A 13,720-nucleotide genomic window follows, 5' to 3' on the forward strand; every position below is an offset into this window, starting at 1 on the left:
TAGTAAGTACTCCGTACAACGGAGTACCTACTGCATGCAATGTCAGGTACGCGCCCTTCTATCTGTATTAGTGCATATTCTAGAAAATAACCTAATTTTTTTTTTATTTTATAAATACGACTACGAAATAAGCAGATTGCAAAGTGTACCTTATGGAATTAGGTACTCCGTACGAAGTACTTACTAAATCCATGGTGTACCTATATAGGTAGATTTTACATAAAAAAAGAAATTGACATTGACATTTATAAAAATAAAAAACCTCAATACAATCAAAATAAAATTAGATTCAATTCAAACTCTTAAACTCATGATCGAAAAACATTATCCGGTTATTTCATGGCATAAATTTAATATCGTCATACCTATCATATTAACAATGGCTTGGAGAAGTCACGGAGTAAATAATGCTGATTTGGTGCGAAACCTTCGAGGTATTATGCACTAGTAGTAGTTCTTATATACTATTTTAGCGGTTACGTCGACGTTTTGGAAATATCTATAATTCACATTATCATATATTATGACTAACATAACATCGATGTTATAAAGGTTTAAGCAAAGCAGTTGTAATCACATTTCACAATTACCTGTTGAAATTTTACCATTGACTTCCAATTATTTTAGCTAATGGTATCATCAAATCGGATGCTGTTGCCAATGCCATGAATTCAGTGGACCGTAAAAATTATTGCCCTTATGCTCCGTATCATGATTCTCCCCAGACGATTGGATATTCAGCAACTATTAGTGCCCCACATATGGTGAGCATACATAGTATTGAGTAGATAAAAAATTGGGTGCATGCAATTAAAGGCTTTTTTGTATCCTATACCTAAATGATGAGATACAATTTCTCGCATCTGACTACCTTGTGTCCCAGTTGCTTTCTCAGCCTAAGACTAACCTATCCAAACTATTGATTTGTTATGTATTTAAAATGTCCATGGTTTGAGATATAAGTTTACTTTTTCATAAAATAATAAATTAATCCTTGGTCTTCTTTGCAGCATGCTCATGCCTTAGAAAGGTTAAAGATGCAACTTATTCCTGGAGAAAATGCATTAGATGTTGGTTCTGGATCAGGTTATTTAACAGCTTGCATGGCTATTATGGTGGGAGAGACTGGCAAAGTTATTGGTATAGAGCACATTCCGGAGCTGGTATCCTTGGCCACAAAGAATATAAAGAAAGATAATCCTGGCTTACTGTCTTCTGAGAGAATTAAACTGATTGGTAATATTTACTTTGAATAAATGTATCCATTTTAATATACACTTTATCAAAATAGTTTTCTGGTGGCAACATACTCCACTTAAAACACAGGAAAAAGATTTACACATTTCACATGATGGTTAGTTTTTTATAAATATTTGTTAGCTGTGCCCTGTTACCTAATATAATTAGAGATATATTTTTAGCTGGAGATGGTCGCTTGGGGTATTCAGAAGGAGCACCTTACAATGCAATTCATGTTGGCGCTGCTGCACCTACTTTGCCACAAGCTGTAAGTTTCAGCATAATTAGTATAGATACTAATGCTATGAAGTCATTTGTCTATTCACATTTTACTGGCTTCTTTAGTATGTACCATATTGAATGTTTCTGTCAGTGTGAAATCATAGAAAAATAAGTTTCATAATTTTTTGCATCATTTGTGGCACAAAAAATCTGATGCTTGATCATTGTTTCAAAGACTTAATGAATTTTCCTAAAATTGAAGTTAGGGAAGAAAAGATAGATGATGTTATGTACATTCTAAGTACAGCAAGATGAAACGTCTGTTAATTTATATTTGCAGCTTGTTGATCAGCTGAAACCTGGTGGGAGACTCATAGTGCCCGTGGGGCCTGAAGGTGGAGAGCAACATCTCACTCAGGTATTATACCAATCAAATACTTCTTCCTTACTTCTTGTGCGCTCAGAAGTAGAAGATGATTACTATTAAAATCGTCCCTTAACATTACAGGCTGTTTTACCATCCCATGCTGTTTTTTCATCAGCCTTCCTTATGCAATCAGGGACAGGGACTCAGTTTGTATAAAAATATTACTTACATTTCCAAGTGCTAATGATTGAATATTTTAAAGGTTGACAAGGCTGCTGATGGGTCTACATCTGTGAAGAAACTCATGAGTGTAATCTATGTGCCGTTGACTGACAAAGAGCATCAATACCGTGAGTGACGTTATGGCTCAGTTATCATACTGACGACGTATACGGTAGTCTTTGCAGTAGCCATCATCTACTGGTGTATAAGATTGACTTATAATGTGTAAAACAAGTGATAGACTTTAATGGTAACCAAGTATTCATCAGATCTAATTTAGATTTCATTTCCAACCTATTTGTTGATGGATGTAGAATTGTAGACTAAGTGACTTTTTATTCAGCAGACAAATCACATTGTATGCCTTTATATGTACATACATGAGAATTCATTAAATTAATTAACCAAACCTGCTCATAAAATGTGATTAATGTTTAAAAGGTCACCATGTATTGTAGAAATATTGTGTCTTTGGTCTTAAAGAATCTTCCTATTTGATTCATCATGTTTTCATGTAGAATACTTTATGCCGATTGAATGAGCTAGTTTTGCAAGGCTATCATTTGAATTATAGGGTCAATAACAAATAGTTTATCAAATTACCGCGCCCTGTTTATACAATCGGTGTCGTAAACTGTAAACTTTATGGTTTCCCTTTTTCCTTATTTGCTTTCGAATTACCAAAACCAGACTTGACCTTCCAATATCTTATTACTGCTATATATTTCTCAATTTGTGAGTTTTGTTCATGTACATTAAATACTTGACAAAATAGTTAATTTATTTCGTATTATTTTTGGGGTCAACATTACCAACCTAAAAGATGTGAATTTCTTTCAAATCAACTTTATTCAATTCATATAATAACAATATATATAATATGCATTTTTAAAAGCTATAGGTTCCAGTGGTATCTTTGAGCAACCACTTTGGGTTTACTATGGAAAAGGGGATAAGAAATAGTGTATAAGATTGTTGGCAGTCTTTCCAAGAGACCACCAGGTATGTCACACTTCTTATATGGCAAAGTCGGCACTCCATTCCTTTTTTTGTACCTTAGGTCAGATAACGAAAGCCAGTCTGACTGACTGGGTAGATCTGGTAAATAGCGACCCAAATACGTGTCACGCATGGAACGCCCCAAGGTAATGACCGTGTCGATTCTTTTGATCTGAAGGCATAGTCGTGTCTCAACGGTTTTTCGATCGTAGTATTTATTTTATAATGCGCTCTACGAAAGTGGAAAGTATATGGTTTGTTTGCATAATAGCAAAATACCCTGTTAATCATAAAAAAGTTAAAACATACTTTATGCTAAAGTATATTTTGTCTCTTTCTGTCAATTTCAAATAGTGACAAAATATACTACTTTAGCTTACTTTAACTTTTTTATAACTAACGAGCATACTATATAAACTTATTACGTAAGCAAACCATATACCATACGTCAGGTTTCTTTTTTGTATGGCGCGTATAGTACTAGTAAAAATTATTAAAAAAATCATGAATACTAGACTTGAATCTATCCCATATTTTATGTTTAGAAAAATTACTGAAGAATTACTTACGACTCAGAAAAAAATATTACTTATGTGATAACATTTTATTTATGCCCACTTTCACAGTATTTTTTTAGAAATATTTCTTTCTCGAATTATCTCAAAATTTTGTTTTAGGTATGTGGCGTTAATTTCATTATTTTTATTTAAATGATATCAAGCCAAATATGATGTATATATTAGATGATATGGCTAAGACCGAAGGCGGGAAATTAAAATTATTGTGATCATGTACAGGAATTTTAAAAAATTATTTCTGCTTTTAAATTGCGCCCTAGCGCTCAATGTACAGATGACATTTTTTCTTTTGCCTGTATTTTAGTAATGTTTACCAGGGATGATATTAAAACAATTACTGTAAAAATATATTTATTGCATTTTCTTTTCACTTTATGTACCTAATGTTATAAAATTAATAAATAAGCTTATAACTACTCACGTTTTTTACTTCTGAATAAAGGTTTTCCAGCATTTTTTTTCTTTCCGTAAGGTTTGTCATCCTTACTAGCATCACAGGGCTTTGCTTCAATGTGTAAAATGGAGTAAATCGTTTCGGCTTCATTTCTATTTTCTGTAATCTTTGTTAATTCCTCCTGCAACAGTGTACAAATGTGTATTTTTATAACAATCAATATTGTAAATGCAAAAGTAAGTTCCTCTTCACGTGTTTATCAATCTGCTTTTTTTGTAAATCAAATCATTTAGAAATTAGACCTTCACAAGCTCTACATACAGAGTACCTACGAAGAATGACATAGGATAGGGTACTTTTCATAACTGTTCCTACGACAAACGAACGCGGGCGTAGCCGCAGGTAAAAGCTAGTGGGTGGTGGTCATAAAAGTGATTGCGAGAACTCAAAAGTTATTAAAACAAAATAAGGAACATATTTATACTTGTAGGAAAACAGGAAACGCCATCATGTCTATTAAACTGGGATTTAGTAAAGGACAAGGAGATTTATACATCCACCATTTGCTTCCGGTGAAAGAAAACACCGTGAAGAAACCTGCACACTGGTTGACAGTTTATTTCACTAATGTTTATGCGACTACGTGCCACTAGATGGCGATAGTAAGTCATATCTGATGCCTTTAGGCGACACTCTACAAGAGAGATAGGTAATTGGAAGTATTTCAGTGAGGCGTAAGTTCAACCTTGTCGAGGTTGACCAGGTGGTCGAGTGAGCGCCCCCTGTTCATGATGCGGGCGATGTTCCTGGAGCAGACGCCGGGCAGCTTCTGCACGAAGTCGTGCACGCGCGTGTTGTAGCGCTCGTAGTGCATGTCCTCGGCTGTGTGGTCGCCGCCGAGAGCCAGCGCTTCAGCTATGTTCGGATTCTTTCGATTTTGCTGGTAAAACACATCATGGGTCTTTCTAGTTTATTATTTAAAAACTGACACCATTTTTTATTTAGAAAAATAATTTGGGGCTTTTTGTTTGACGATAGGAACAAATGACGTCACAAATCTTAGAGTCAAAAAGATATTATATGTATATATGAGAACTAAAAAAATATCAAATGTTGAACAGTCAAGAAACATCCTCTTGTCGTTCCATTAAGTGAACGCATTTATACATTTTATTTTATACTCTGGCAGGTGACTAGCTTATGAACCGCGTAGGTAGAGTTTGTTGATCACTAGTAATTTTCTTTGATACGTCATTTTTATTAAGTCGTCATCCAGTTTCCCTTATTCGAGACTGTTCTCATATCGACCATAAATATCCTGGTTGTTCACAACAAACTGGTATTTTACCTTGAGTTCATAGAAGAGTTCAGCGGTGGCGTAAGGGCTGGGCGACCAGACCAGCTTGAGCCGCGGGAAGTGGATCGTGAGCAGCTGCAGCTTCTGCTGGATGTCCGCGCCTGACACCTCCGACGACGCGATCTGGTGGCCCTGAAAATTAATTTACCTTAAGGGACTGCATACGCGCTGTTCATACATATCAGCTGTTCCATACATTTTCCTCAAGTTAGCTATTTGATTTTGTATGGAACAGCTGATTTTTTTGAGCAGCCGCCCAGATTTGAGCGCACCTATGATGTCCTATATAGACTAGCGTTCTACTATAGGTATGTAGATTCTAGGCACATAACAGCGAACACGCATTTTTTTTAATTTAGTAATATGAATATAAAAACAAAATAACATTTTATAACATACTAGAAACCCTGAATTTGGACAGCATCATAGATGGATCGAAGAGTAAAAAGTATTCTAAGATCCACATGTGAATCAAGACTGTGGGATGGATTTTGATTGATATATATATTCCTTACATTTAAATGACGCAGCTACTTATTAACAATTTATCAATATTTGGAAGTCTATAAGACAGAACATAATGATATCCATTGATTTCAACTGAAAAATTAAATGTACTCGTGTCGTACTACCTATGTCTCACAAATAAATGTTCTTATTCAAGTCCAACAATGGAAAAAGATACCCATACAACTGAATTGTATATGATCGACATGCAGTAGATTGCATCGCATTGCATTGCACATAACTGCTTCATACACCTCAATTGCTTGTGTCATCTTGCCCACATTCATGCACCTTGGGAGCTATATGAAGGGTACAAATAATGCGCTGGCCGCTTATATTCGGAAGAAAATTAAGCTAGCAACATATGTAATGTTGCAAGTTGCAATTAGAACGGCGAAGAAGAAGTAGCTTGGAGAACTAACCTGCAAATTGAAGGGCTTGTTCTGGTCGAACTCGATGAGCAGTATCGGGCGGCTGTAGTTGCGACACATGTGCGTGCACTGCGTGAACAGCCGCCCGGAGTTGAGCGAGCCTATGAGGTCCGATATGGACTTGCGTTCCACGCAGATGTCTGGCGTTAGGATGTAGTCACCGATCTGCGAAACATCTTGATATTAAACGATATACTCGTGTAGTCCTTCATCACCATAATCGTCAGCCCTCCGTGACCCACTGTTGGGTGTAGGCCTCCTTCCGTCTCCGCCAACCATCTGTCCTGGGCCATCCCCATCCAGTTGTTGCCAGCAATTTCTTCTACATCGTCGACCCATCTAGCTGGCGGATGTCCTACGCTCCTTGTATATGTAGTCCTTCCTTATCCTTATTATTATTATTATTACATGGCATAAAACAAAGTCGTTTCCCGCTAGGGACACCTATGTATGCTTAGATCTATAAAACTACGCAACGGATTTTGATGAGTGTTCTTTTAATTGCGTGATTCAAGAAGAAAGTATGTATATAACATGCATAACAAGCACCCGTGCGAAGCCGGGGCGGGTCGCTGATGTTCGCGGTTCGCGATAATCTCAAATACTGCTCGTATTTTACCACAATAGTAAAAGGTTCGATGCCAATCCCTCTCTTGTGCAGCAGCGCGGGCAGGTCCGAGCGGAACTCGCGCGTGTCCACGATCACCACTGGCTTTTCTTTCTGGACTTGCCCGCCTGAAAGAAATATATTTCTATAATACAAGTAATAAATTGTGTGTGTTATATCTAGTTTACTAATTCATTATTATTCTATTTCGATTGTAAAATAATGAAGGAACTATAAATTATACAACCAGCTGACAATAGTCAGATCATAAGTTTTGATAGGCAAGAGTTTTTTCCGAGAATATAATTCATATTGCCATCGAATTAATAGTGCCAAATGAACTATTATTTTTCAAATAAATTTGTAGATTGTCGCTACGAGAACGTTTACTATGTTTTGTATAATATCTTCTCACTTATGGTGCCGATCTCGCTAAATCCAAAACATACCAGCTTTTCTCGTATCCACACTATCGTCTTCTTCTTCTACATTCATATTGAAATATTCGTCTGTTTTACCGTCTTGATAGGACGGCACTACCATAACCTGCAAAATGTAAAATTCTTGAGTTGTACACGATTACAAATTGAGATATGTTTTTTTGTTAGCTATACCTAACTTTTAAAAAATCAATATTTTTTTTTATAGTGGGCAAACGAGCATGCAGATCGCCTGATGGTAAACAAATATTTTAAAAAATGCATTCGTTCATTCATTCATTCATCATTAGAATGTATTCTACATTTGATGATAATGATGAAATAGATACAACTCAATTCCAAGCAGTGTTTGCCAGTTTACGTTTACATAATCATGATGCGAAGTTTTTTAGACAATTATGGCTAATGCAATCGTATTCGCCGCTAGGGGCGCTGGTGTAGTGAGATTATAGTTTGAACTTATATTATTGTCTACTCAGAACTTACACTTTTAGTTTCAATCAGCAACTCGAAGGCCTGTTTCTCTCTCTTCAGCGACGTCAGGTAAGCTTGTTCCTCCACGGTGTCATCATGCACCATAAAATATACCTTGCTAGGCTTCTCCCCTTCTCTCCTTCTACGCTCAAACAGCTCGATTTGACGCACAGCCGATACGTCGCTGTGGTATAGTATGATGTATTCAGGCTTAAGTGTTTCTAGTGTTTGTTCCAGAGAGAAGTGGTTCCCGTTTTCTTTGAATGTTTGTATAATTATTATAGGTTTTTCCGATTCTATCTGAGTTATGTCCAAATTATCTATCTGAAAAAAATAAAAGTTTTTTTTTTTCATATAAAGGATTAGTGTTGCAAACTTTTGAAGTTGATATGATTAAAAAGTTGCCTATGTTTGAATTCGGGCCGTTGTGTATATGCATACTAATAATTGATCAAAATCGGCCCAACAGTTATAATAGCGTAATAGAAAAGACAGATGTGCTGTTGACTGTACATAAAAAGTATCTAGATTCGCTTCGCTCACTTCTTTTTTTTTTATACTGCGAAGCAGACAAACAGGCTTACGGCTCACCTGATTGTAAGTGATCACAGCCTATCAACACCTGCAACTTCAGGGGTGTAAAATAAATAAATAAAAAAACAATGATACCTGAGATATTGGTTCAAACATACTATCATCAGAAGATTCCTTTTTCTTCTTACTTTGAGGCGGCAGTTGTGACAAAGTTAAAATATAATTAGACTTTGGATCCTCCTCACAGAACCCGTCTTCCTCATCAGGCTCCGATTTCGTATCATCACTATTTGTATTTGCTTTTTCTTCATCTCGAAGAGATTCTGGTGGCTTTAACTTTTTATATTTTGTAGAAACACTGTTTATTGTGAGGTCTCTTCTGAAGGCCATGTAAAACAGATATTTATTCGCCCCCATGGTCAAATAGTGGTTCAATTGTGAACAAGTTCTGTTGTCTTGGCAGAGTATCAATATTTTCGTTTTATTCAAACTCCCGTCTTCTTTTTTTTTCACTTCTTCAGGAATCTCTTTTAATAATAGTTCGCTTAGACATTTCCATTTGGGCGAAGGTTCTGGATCAAATTCTGTAAGCAATCAAGTTAGGTTCTTGAGTCCTCCTATCATGACGCCGTTGGCATCGCGAGGGACATTAATATAACTGACATTGGTTTACTATTAATACACAATAATAGGAAGCAGCGGTGATCCAGTGGTTAATATTCTCGTTTGTGATCTACTAACTCGTGCGGTGTGCATGTGCAAGTTTATTTATCAATCTAACTCATGTCAAAACATCGTGAGAAAGCCAGCACACTGGTTGACTGATTAAGGTTGAACAAAAACTGACATAAGTATTAGCAAACAACACGCTCAATATGAAAGAATACACATTAAAATTACTATGAACTTTACAATAATTACCATTCTTGTGATTATACACCCTCGCCTTGGCAGCCCGAAATAGGTGTTCAGCACTATCGAGCAGAATCCAGCCTGAATTTATTTTGGCATACTCTGGAGTCTTGTACTTAGACACCAACGCATAGAATGATACTGAATCGTCGTGAATTAAGTTTCTGAAAAGAGATTTATTTTATTTTCTCATTCTCTCAAGTTGTAAGCCGCCTAAAATTAGATTTTAAGCTTTAGAGCATTAAGAAAAATCTTCGTCTATGATGTTTAGGTGTAAAATAAAATCGAACAAAAGTAATGCCTAGAGCAAAAAATTATAAGTGACCAGTGATTTAATAGCTTTACTATCTTGGTGTATAATCTGCTGTTAAATTCATGGTATAAAAATACCTTGTAGGACAGCTGTAAGTACCTGTTCCTTACATTATCATACTTCTCAGCACCTTGAGATCTTGGATATATTCCTTGGTTCTTGTACTGAGCTGGTGCCACACACAGTCCAGCTGGGATTGCAGAATCTTATGGAATTTCTTCGTCATACAGTTTTCTGATGTTATTTCCTGGAAATGCCCTAGTCGATATTAGCCTGTTTTAAAGACTCTCGCGTTTTAATCCCTTACGGGATAGACAGAGTCAAAAGTGAGGAATGCAGGACTAAAATGGGCTAATAGTTTTTACGTTCATCAAAATCTGTGCACTACATATACAACATAGCCCTACTTTGACGTATTCATCGTATGGAAAAAACCTTTGCATCGGGTAATTTCTATACCGTACAAATAAAATAAATTTACTATACAATGTCGCCACGGGAAGTTTATGTGGGACAAGGGCAACCGGTTGTGTTCGGCGTTGTGAAGCCGCGATGTGATGCCCGGGGTCAGCGTAAAAAAAAACCTTACAATTTCAAAGATTCAGTTGTGATTTTATAACTGGACGCCCGTTTGACGTCAACCTTCCTTGAAAATGCTATTGTTGCCTATCAGCTACCTAGGCTGAGTGTCCCTTAGTCGCCTCTTACTATATCCACTGGACGATATAGAGTTCACAAGTTTCTCTTTAGTGTATGAGTAAAACAAAAGATATGACAATGTCTATAATTTTCTCTATCTATGGGCAAACTTATTGTCCGTCTTACCCTCATATCCAGTGTCTTATTAACACTTTTGAGCTGCCTCACAATATAGTTCATGATATCCAGGAGACAAGTCTGTATAAGACTCATGTTAGATGTGAGATCCACATGAAGTTCTATTACTTGTACCTGTTGACTCTTCAGATCTTGAATTATGATGCCATGGAATCTTAAAACAAAATTTATAGATGAGAAATTGATTAAGAAACATATAATTAAGCTAGTTAGATCACTTATTTAACAATATATGCCGTACGAAGTGGAGATAATGTAAAAAAGACTGACGCGCTCTGATGCTTTATAAATCGTAACTAAATGTACAGTCAACATTACATAAACCTACCCAAATTCATTGCTGTTACGGCCGCATAGAGATCCATGCAGGATATCTTGACATGCAGATTACTGTACCTTCTTCTTCTTAGCATGCCGACTCGGCAAATCATATTAGTGAAGACCAATAAAATGCCCCTGATACAGCATGGCCTGTACCTTGCACATATAAACTATCATCATCGTATCATTACAGCTTACTTGACAATAGAACTATGCTAATAAAAATGAGGATACTTTTACAGTTTGTATACAAATTAATTCAATTCGAAGATGGCACCCCATGATGATGATGATACAAATTAAATATTTTACCTTGGCCATAAAAATAATTCAGTCACAAACAGCGCCCTCATGACTTTCTCCACTTGGTGATATCCAAAAGTAAAAGATATAGGTGAGTTAGAAAACGCTTTGATGAATCCTGTCTGCAAATAATTTATCTTATTTTAAAGCAAATATTAAGGCAAATTGGCATCATAGTTCTTTGCTTTGGTGCCAATTTATATTTAGATGAAAAAATTTCCTTTTTAATATCCAGGTATGTTGCGGTGGTACCTATAAGCTGATGTGTATATGTAACAATTATATATACATATATCTAGCATTAGCCCATGGCTTCACTCACTTAAGTATTCCAGAGGAGTTATACTTTTCCTCCTAAGTATTATAATTATGGTTGAGTAGATAAAGTGTGAAGGTTAACTTACAAACAAATAAACTCACTTTCATGTTAAGATAAATAATGAATAGATGTAATGCAATAATGTACCTTATTGGTTTGTCTATAAAGTCTAAGTGCAAAAGCTTCTTGACATGACTCCAGCACAGTGTGAGCCCTTAAAACCACAATCCCAGTAATGTGAGATATGGGTACACGCTGCTTTAATAGGTCAACTACAAGAATTCTAGTGGAGACAAAATGGACTCCTCCTTCCAAGTAAGTTTTTTCTCTACAAAAACATTACAATGTATTGGAAACTTCATAAAGGTATTACCAAATTTAATATAATGATTTTTTATTCTAATTGAATAATTCTTCATTATTTGTATAGAGGGAAAATAATTGTATTTTCTCATATTTGTAATGAGTAAATTTAGATGGATATTATCTAAATTTACTCATTAGCATAAAAGATACATTTAATTAAATTTTAACAGTGATTGAATAGTCATGGTTTCTAATTAAAACCAGCCTATGTTTTTCATTTACCTTTCAGATCCAGTGGTTGGCAGTGGAGTTAGACCTAACTTTTCTGTAAAAAATTTTTCCTCATGATCACTGCTGTTAACAACCAGAACTAAATTTCCTGGGTCTTTATAAATCCATAGTAAATTAGACAGTATATTGTTGTAACTCATACCCCTGAAAACAAAACAATGGGCATACATAATCAAATATTCCATATGATTGTATAATGGTGGTCGTATAACGTAATTTGTAATTATTGTTATATATTAAATATTGATAAATATATTTATAATGTAATTAAATAAATGAATATGTAAAGTCACAACGGGCAGCCAGTTGTTTTCTAGATATATAGATATTTTTCCCATGCCGACGTTGCGTAGCTGCACTACTGGTTTTACTTACTTAGCCATTATTAATAAAGAATCCTTGTCAAATACATCGATTAATATTTGTTTTTCAAATGATAATAAAGGAAATTTTATGTCCACATTCAGGGGGATTACTTCTTCACAGGACTCCATTCTAATCGTTACCTAGCTATAGATTCCTCGATTCCTATCAATATGAATGAAGGAGGTAAGAGTAAATATGTATTTGTAGGTACGCTAGGTACGCTTTGAGTATATTATACGTATGGATAAATTTTTGTTTGGTGCTTGTAGTATCAAACCAAAATTTTCTTTATACTCTTTGCTTTTCTTGATGTTGTTTGAATTAGCTGAACAAGAACATGACAGTGACAGTGAGTGAGCTTATTTACCTATCTCATGGTAGATGGTAGTAGACACGGAATAATAGGGAGTATTACTGCACACTTATTATGCCAGAGCACAACACTGTATGTTAGGTACACAAAAGCTTTGTCGCCTTTTGCTACGTCGATTAAAACGTTTATTTTAGAGTACTTTATTAATCCTTTCATTATGTAAGCATTCGTATATAAAAATATAAAACAAAGTAGCATATTCGGGTGAGAGAGAAGTCCGAAATATTGGGAAAAATCGTTTTCCATAAGATAAAAATATTTCGAAAACCATGGGATACGCCTCGTGCTGTAAAATTTTCGAACCAGTAAACGGTCGAAAAGAAGCTCGGAACACTTCACACGTCAAGACTTATTAAAATATGGACTACATACAGGTAAGATCTTCAGTCAAAATCAAGTTTTTATCAGTTTATGACCACAGTTGACCAAATAATGCAGAACATAACCTTAAATAGTATTATTATTTTCAGGATAATCCTCTAAATCCTTTCTTTTTACTTTAAACTCGCACCGCGATTACGTAGAAGGTATTTTTGGTCGTAAATCTGCAACAATATTGAAAATTGGCGCTTTTTGCCTCCATTGGTAATGTTTGTGTACCTTACATGTACCAGTAGCGCTATCTGCGCTGAGCTTTGCTTAATAAGCCCTCATTAATTTGCACTAACATAACAAAATATCGATAGTTTGCCTATCGATATTTTTAATCGCATAAAGCCATGCTATCGATAAACCTATTCATGTATTTGTAGCACAGATATAAGAACATTACATTAATATCTGTGATCGGTAGCTATTTTGGAGCAATACTACCTAAATGGTAAATAAAAAACTATCGAAACATACTACCGAGCAGTGATGATGATTAGACAATCGATAATGTATCTCATACACAGTGAGAACATTATATGCAAATCAATACTATCGATAGTAATGATGTAAGATAGCAGAGCAATACATTGTATTTAGTATTGTTCTTTATCAATAGTATTGCACCAATTCCGCCAG

The 13,720-nt window shown here is 35.4% G+C and overlaps 2 protein-coding genes across 5 annotated transcripts; one reads left to right on the forward strand and one right to left on the reverse strand.

Moving 5' to 3' along the window:
• Positions 1-24: 24 nt before the first annotated feature.
• On the forward strand, positions 25-4,041 carry Pcmt (Protein-L-isoaspartate (D-aspartate) O-methyltransferase). Of its 3 annotated transcripts, none has more exons than XM_053756250.1 (7): positions 25-46; positions 628-764; positions 1,011-1,236; positions 1,422-1,507; positions 1,802-1,879; positions 2,091-2,178; positions 3,727-4,041. In XM_053756250.1, the coding sequence occupies exons 1-7, from the start codon at positions 40-42 to the stop codon at positions 3,738-3,740; spliced, it is 636 nt and encodes a 211-aa protein (XP_053612225.1). In that variant the 5' UTR covers positions 25-39; the 3' UTR covers positions 3,741-4,041. The 3 variants fall into 3 exon arrangements, 2 of the variants coding, with proteins under 2 accessions (XP_053612225.1, XP_053612224.1); XM_053756249.1 differs by lacking the exon at positions 25-46 and adding an exon at positions 232-434; XR_008405395.1 differs by lacking the exons at positions 25-46; positions 3,727-4,041 and adding an exon at positions 232-434 and having other exon boundaries at positions 1,785-1,879.
• mei-9 (meiotic 9) lies at positions 3,962-12,690 on the reverse strand. 2 transcript variants are annotated; one of them, XM_053756241.1, is made up of 15 exons: positions 12,349-12,690; positions 11,965-12,117; positions 11,524-11,704; positions 11,067-11,179; positions 10,422-10,587; positions 9,707-9,843; positions 9,293-9,447; positions 8,507-8,955; positions 7,850-8,161; positions 7,373-7,469; positions 6,936-7,051; positions 6,308-6,481; positions 5,370-5,510; positions 4,767-4,961; positions 3,962-4,202 (listed from the first exon to the last, which is right to left on the reverse strand). In XM_053756241.1, exons 1-15 carry the CDS (start codon positions 12,465-12,467, stop codon positions 4,041-4,043), a joined length of 2,670 nt encoding a protein of 889 aa, XP_053612216.1. In that variant the 5' UTR covers positions 12,468-12,690; the 3' UTR covers positions 3,962-4,040. The 2 variants fall into 2 exon arrangements, with proteins under 2 accessions (XP_053612216.1, XP_053612217.1); XM_053756242.1 differs by lacking the exons at positions 11,524-11,704; positions 12,349-12,690 and having other exon boundaries at positions 11,965-12,105.
• Between the last annotated feature and the right edge of the window lie 1,030 nt (positions 12,691-13,720).

The sequence above is a fragment of the Plodia interpunctella genome, chromosome 16, assembly GCF_027563975.2.
Source record: "Plodia interpunctella isolate USDA-ARS_2022_Savannah chromosome 16, ilPloInte3.2, whole genome shotgun sequence".
NCBI classification, from domain to species: domain Eukaryota; kingdom Metazoa; phylum Arthropoda; class Insecta; order Lepidoptera; family Pyralidae; genus Plodia; species Plodia interpunctella.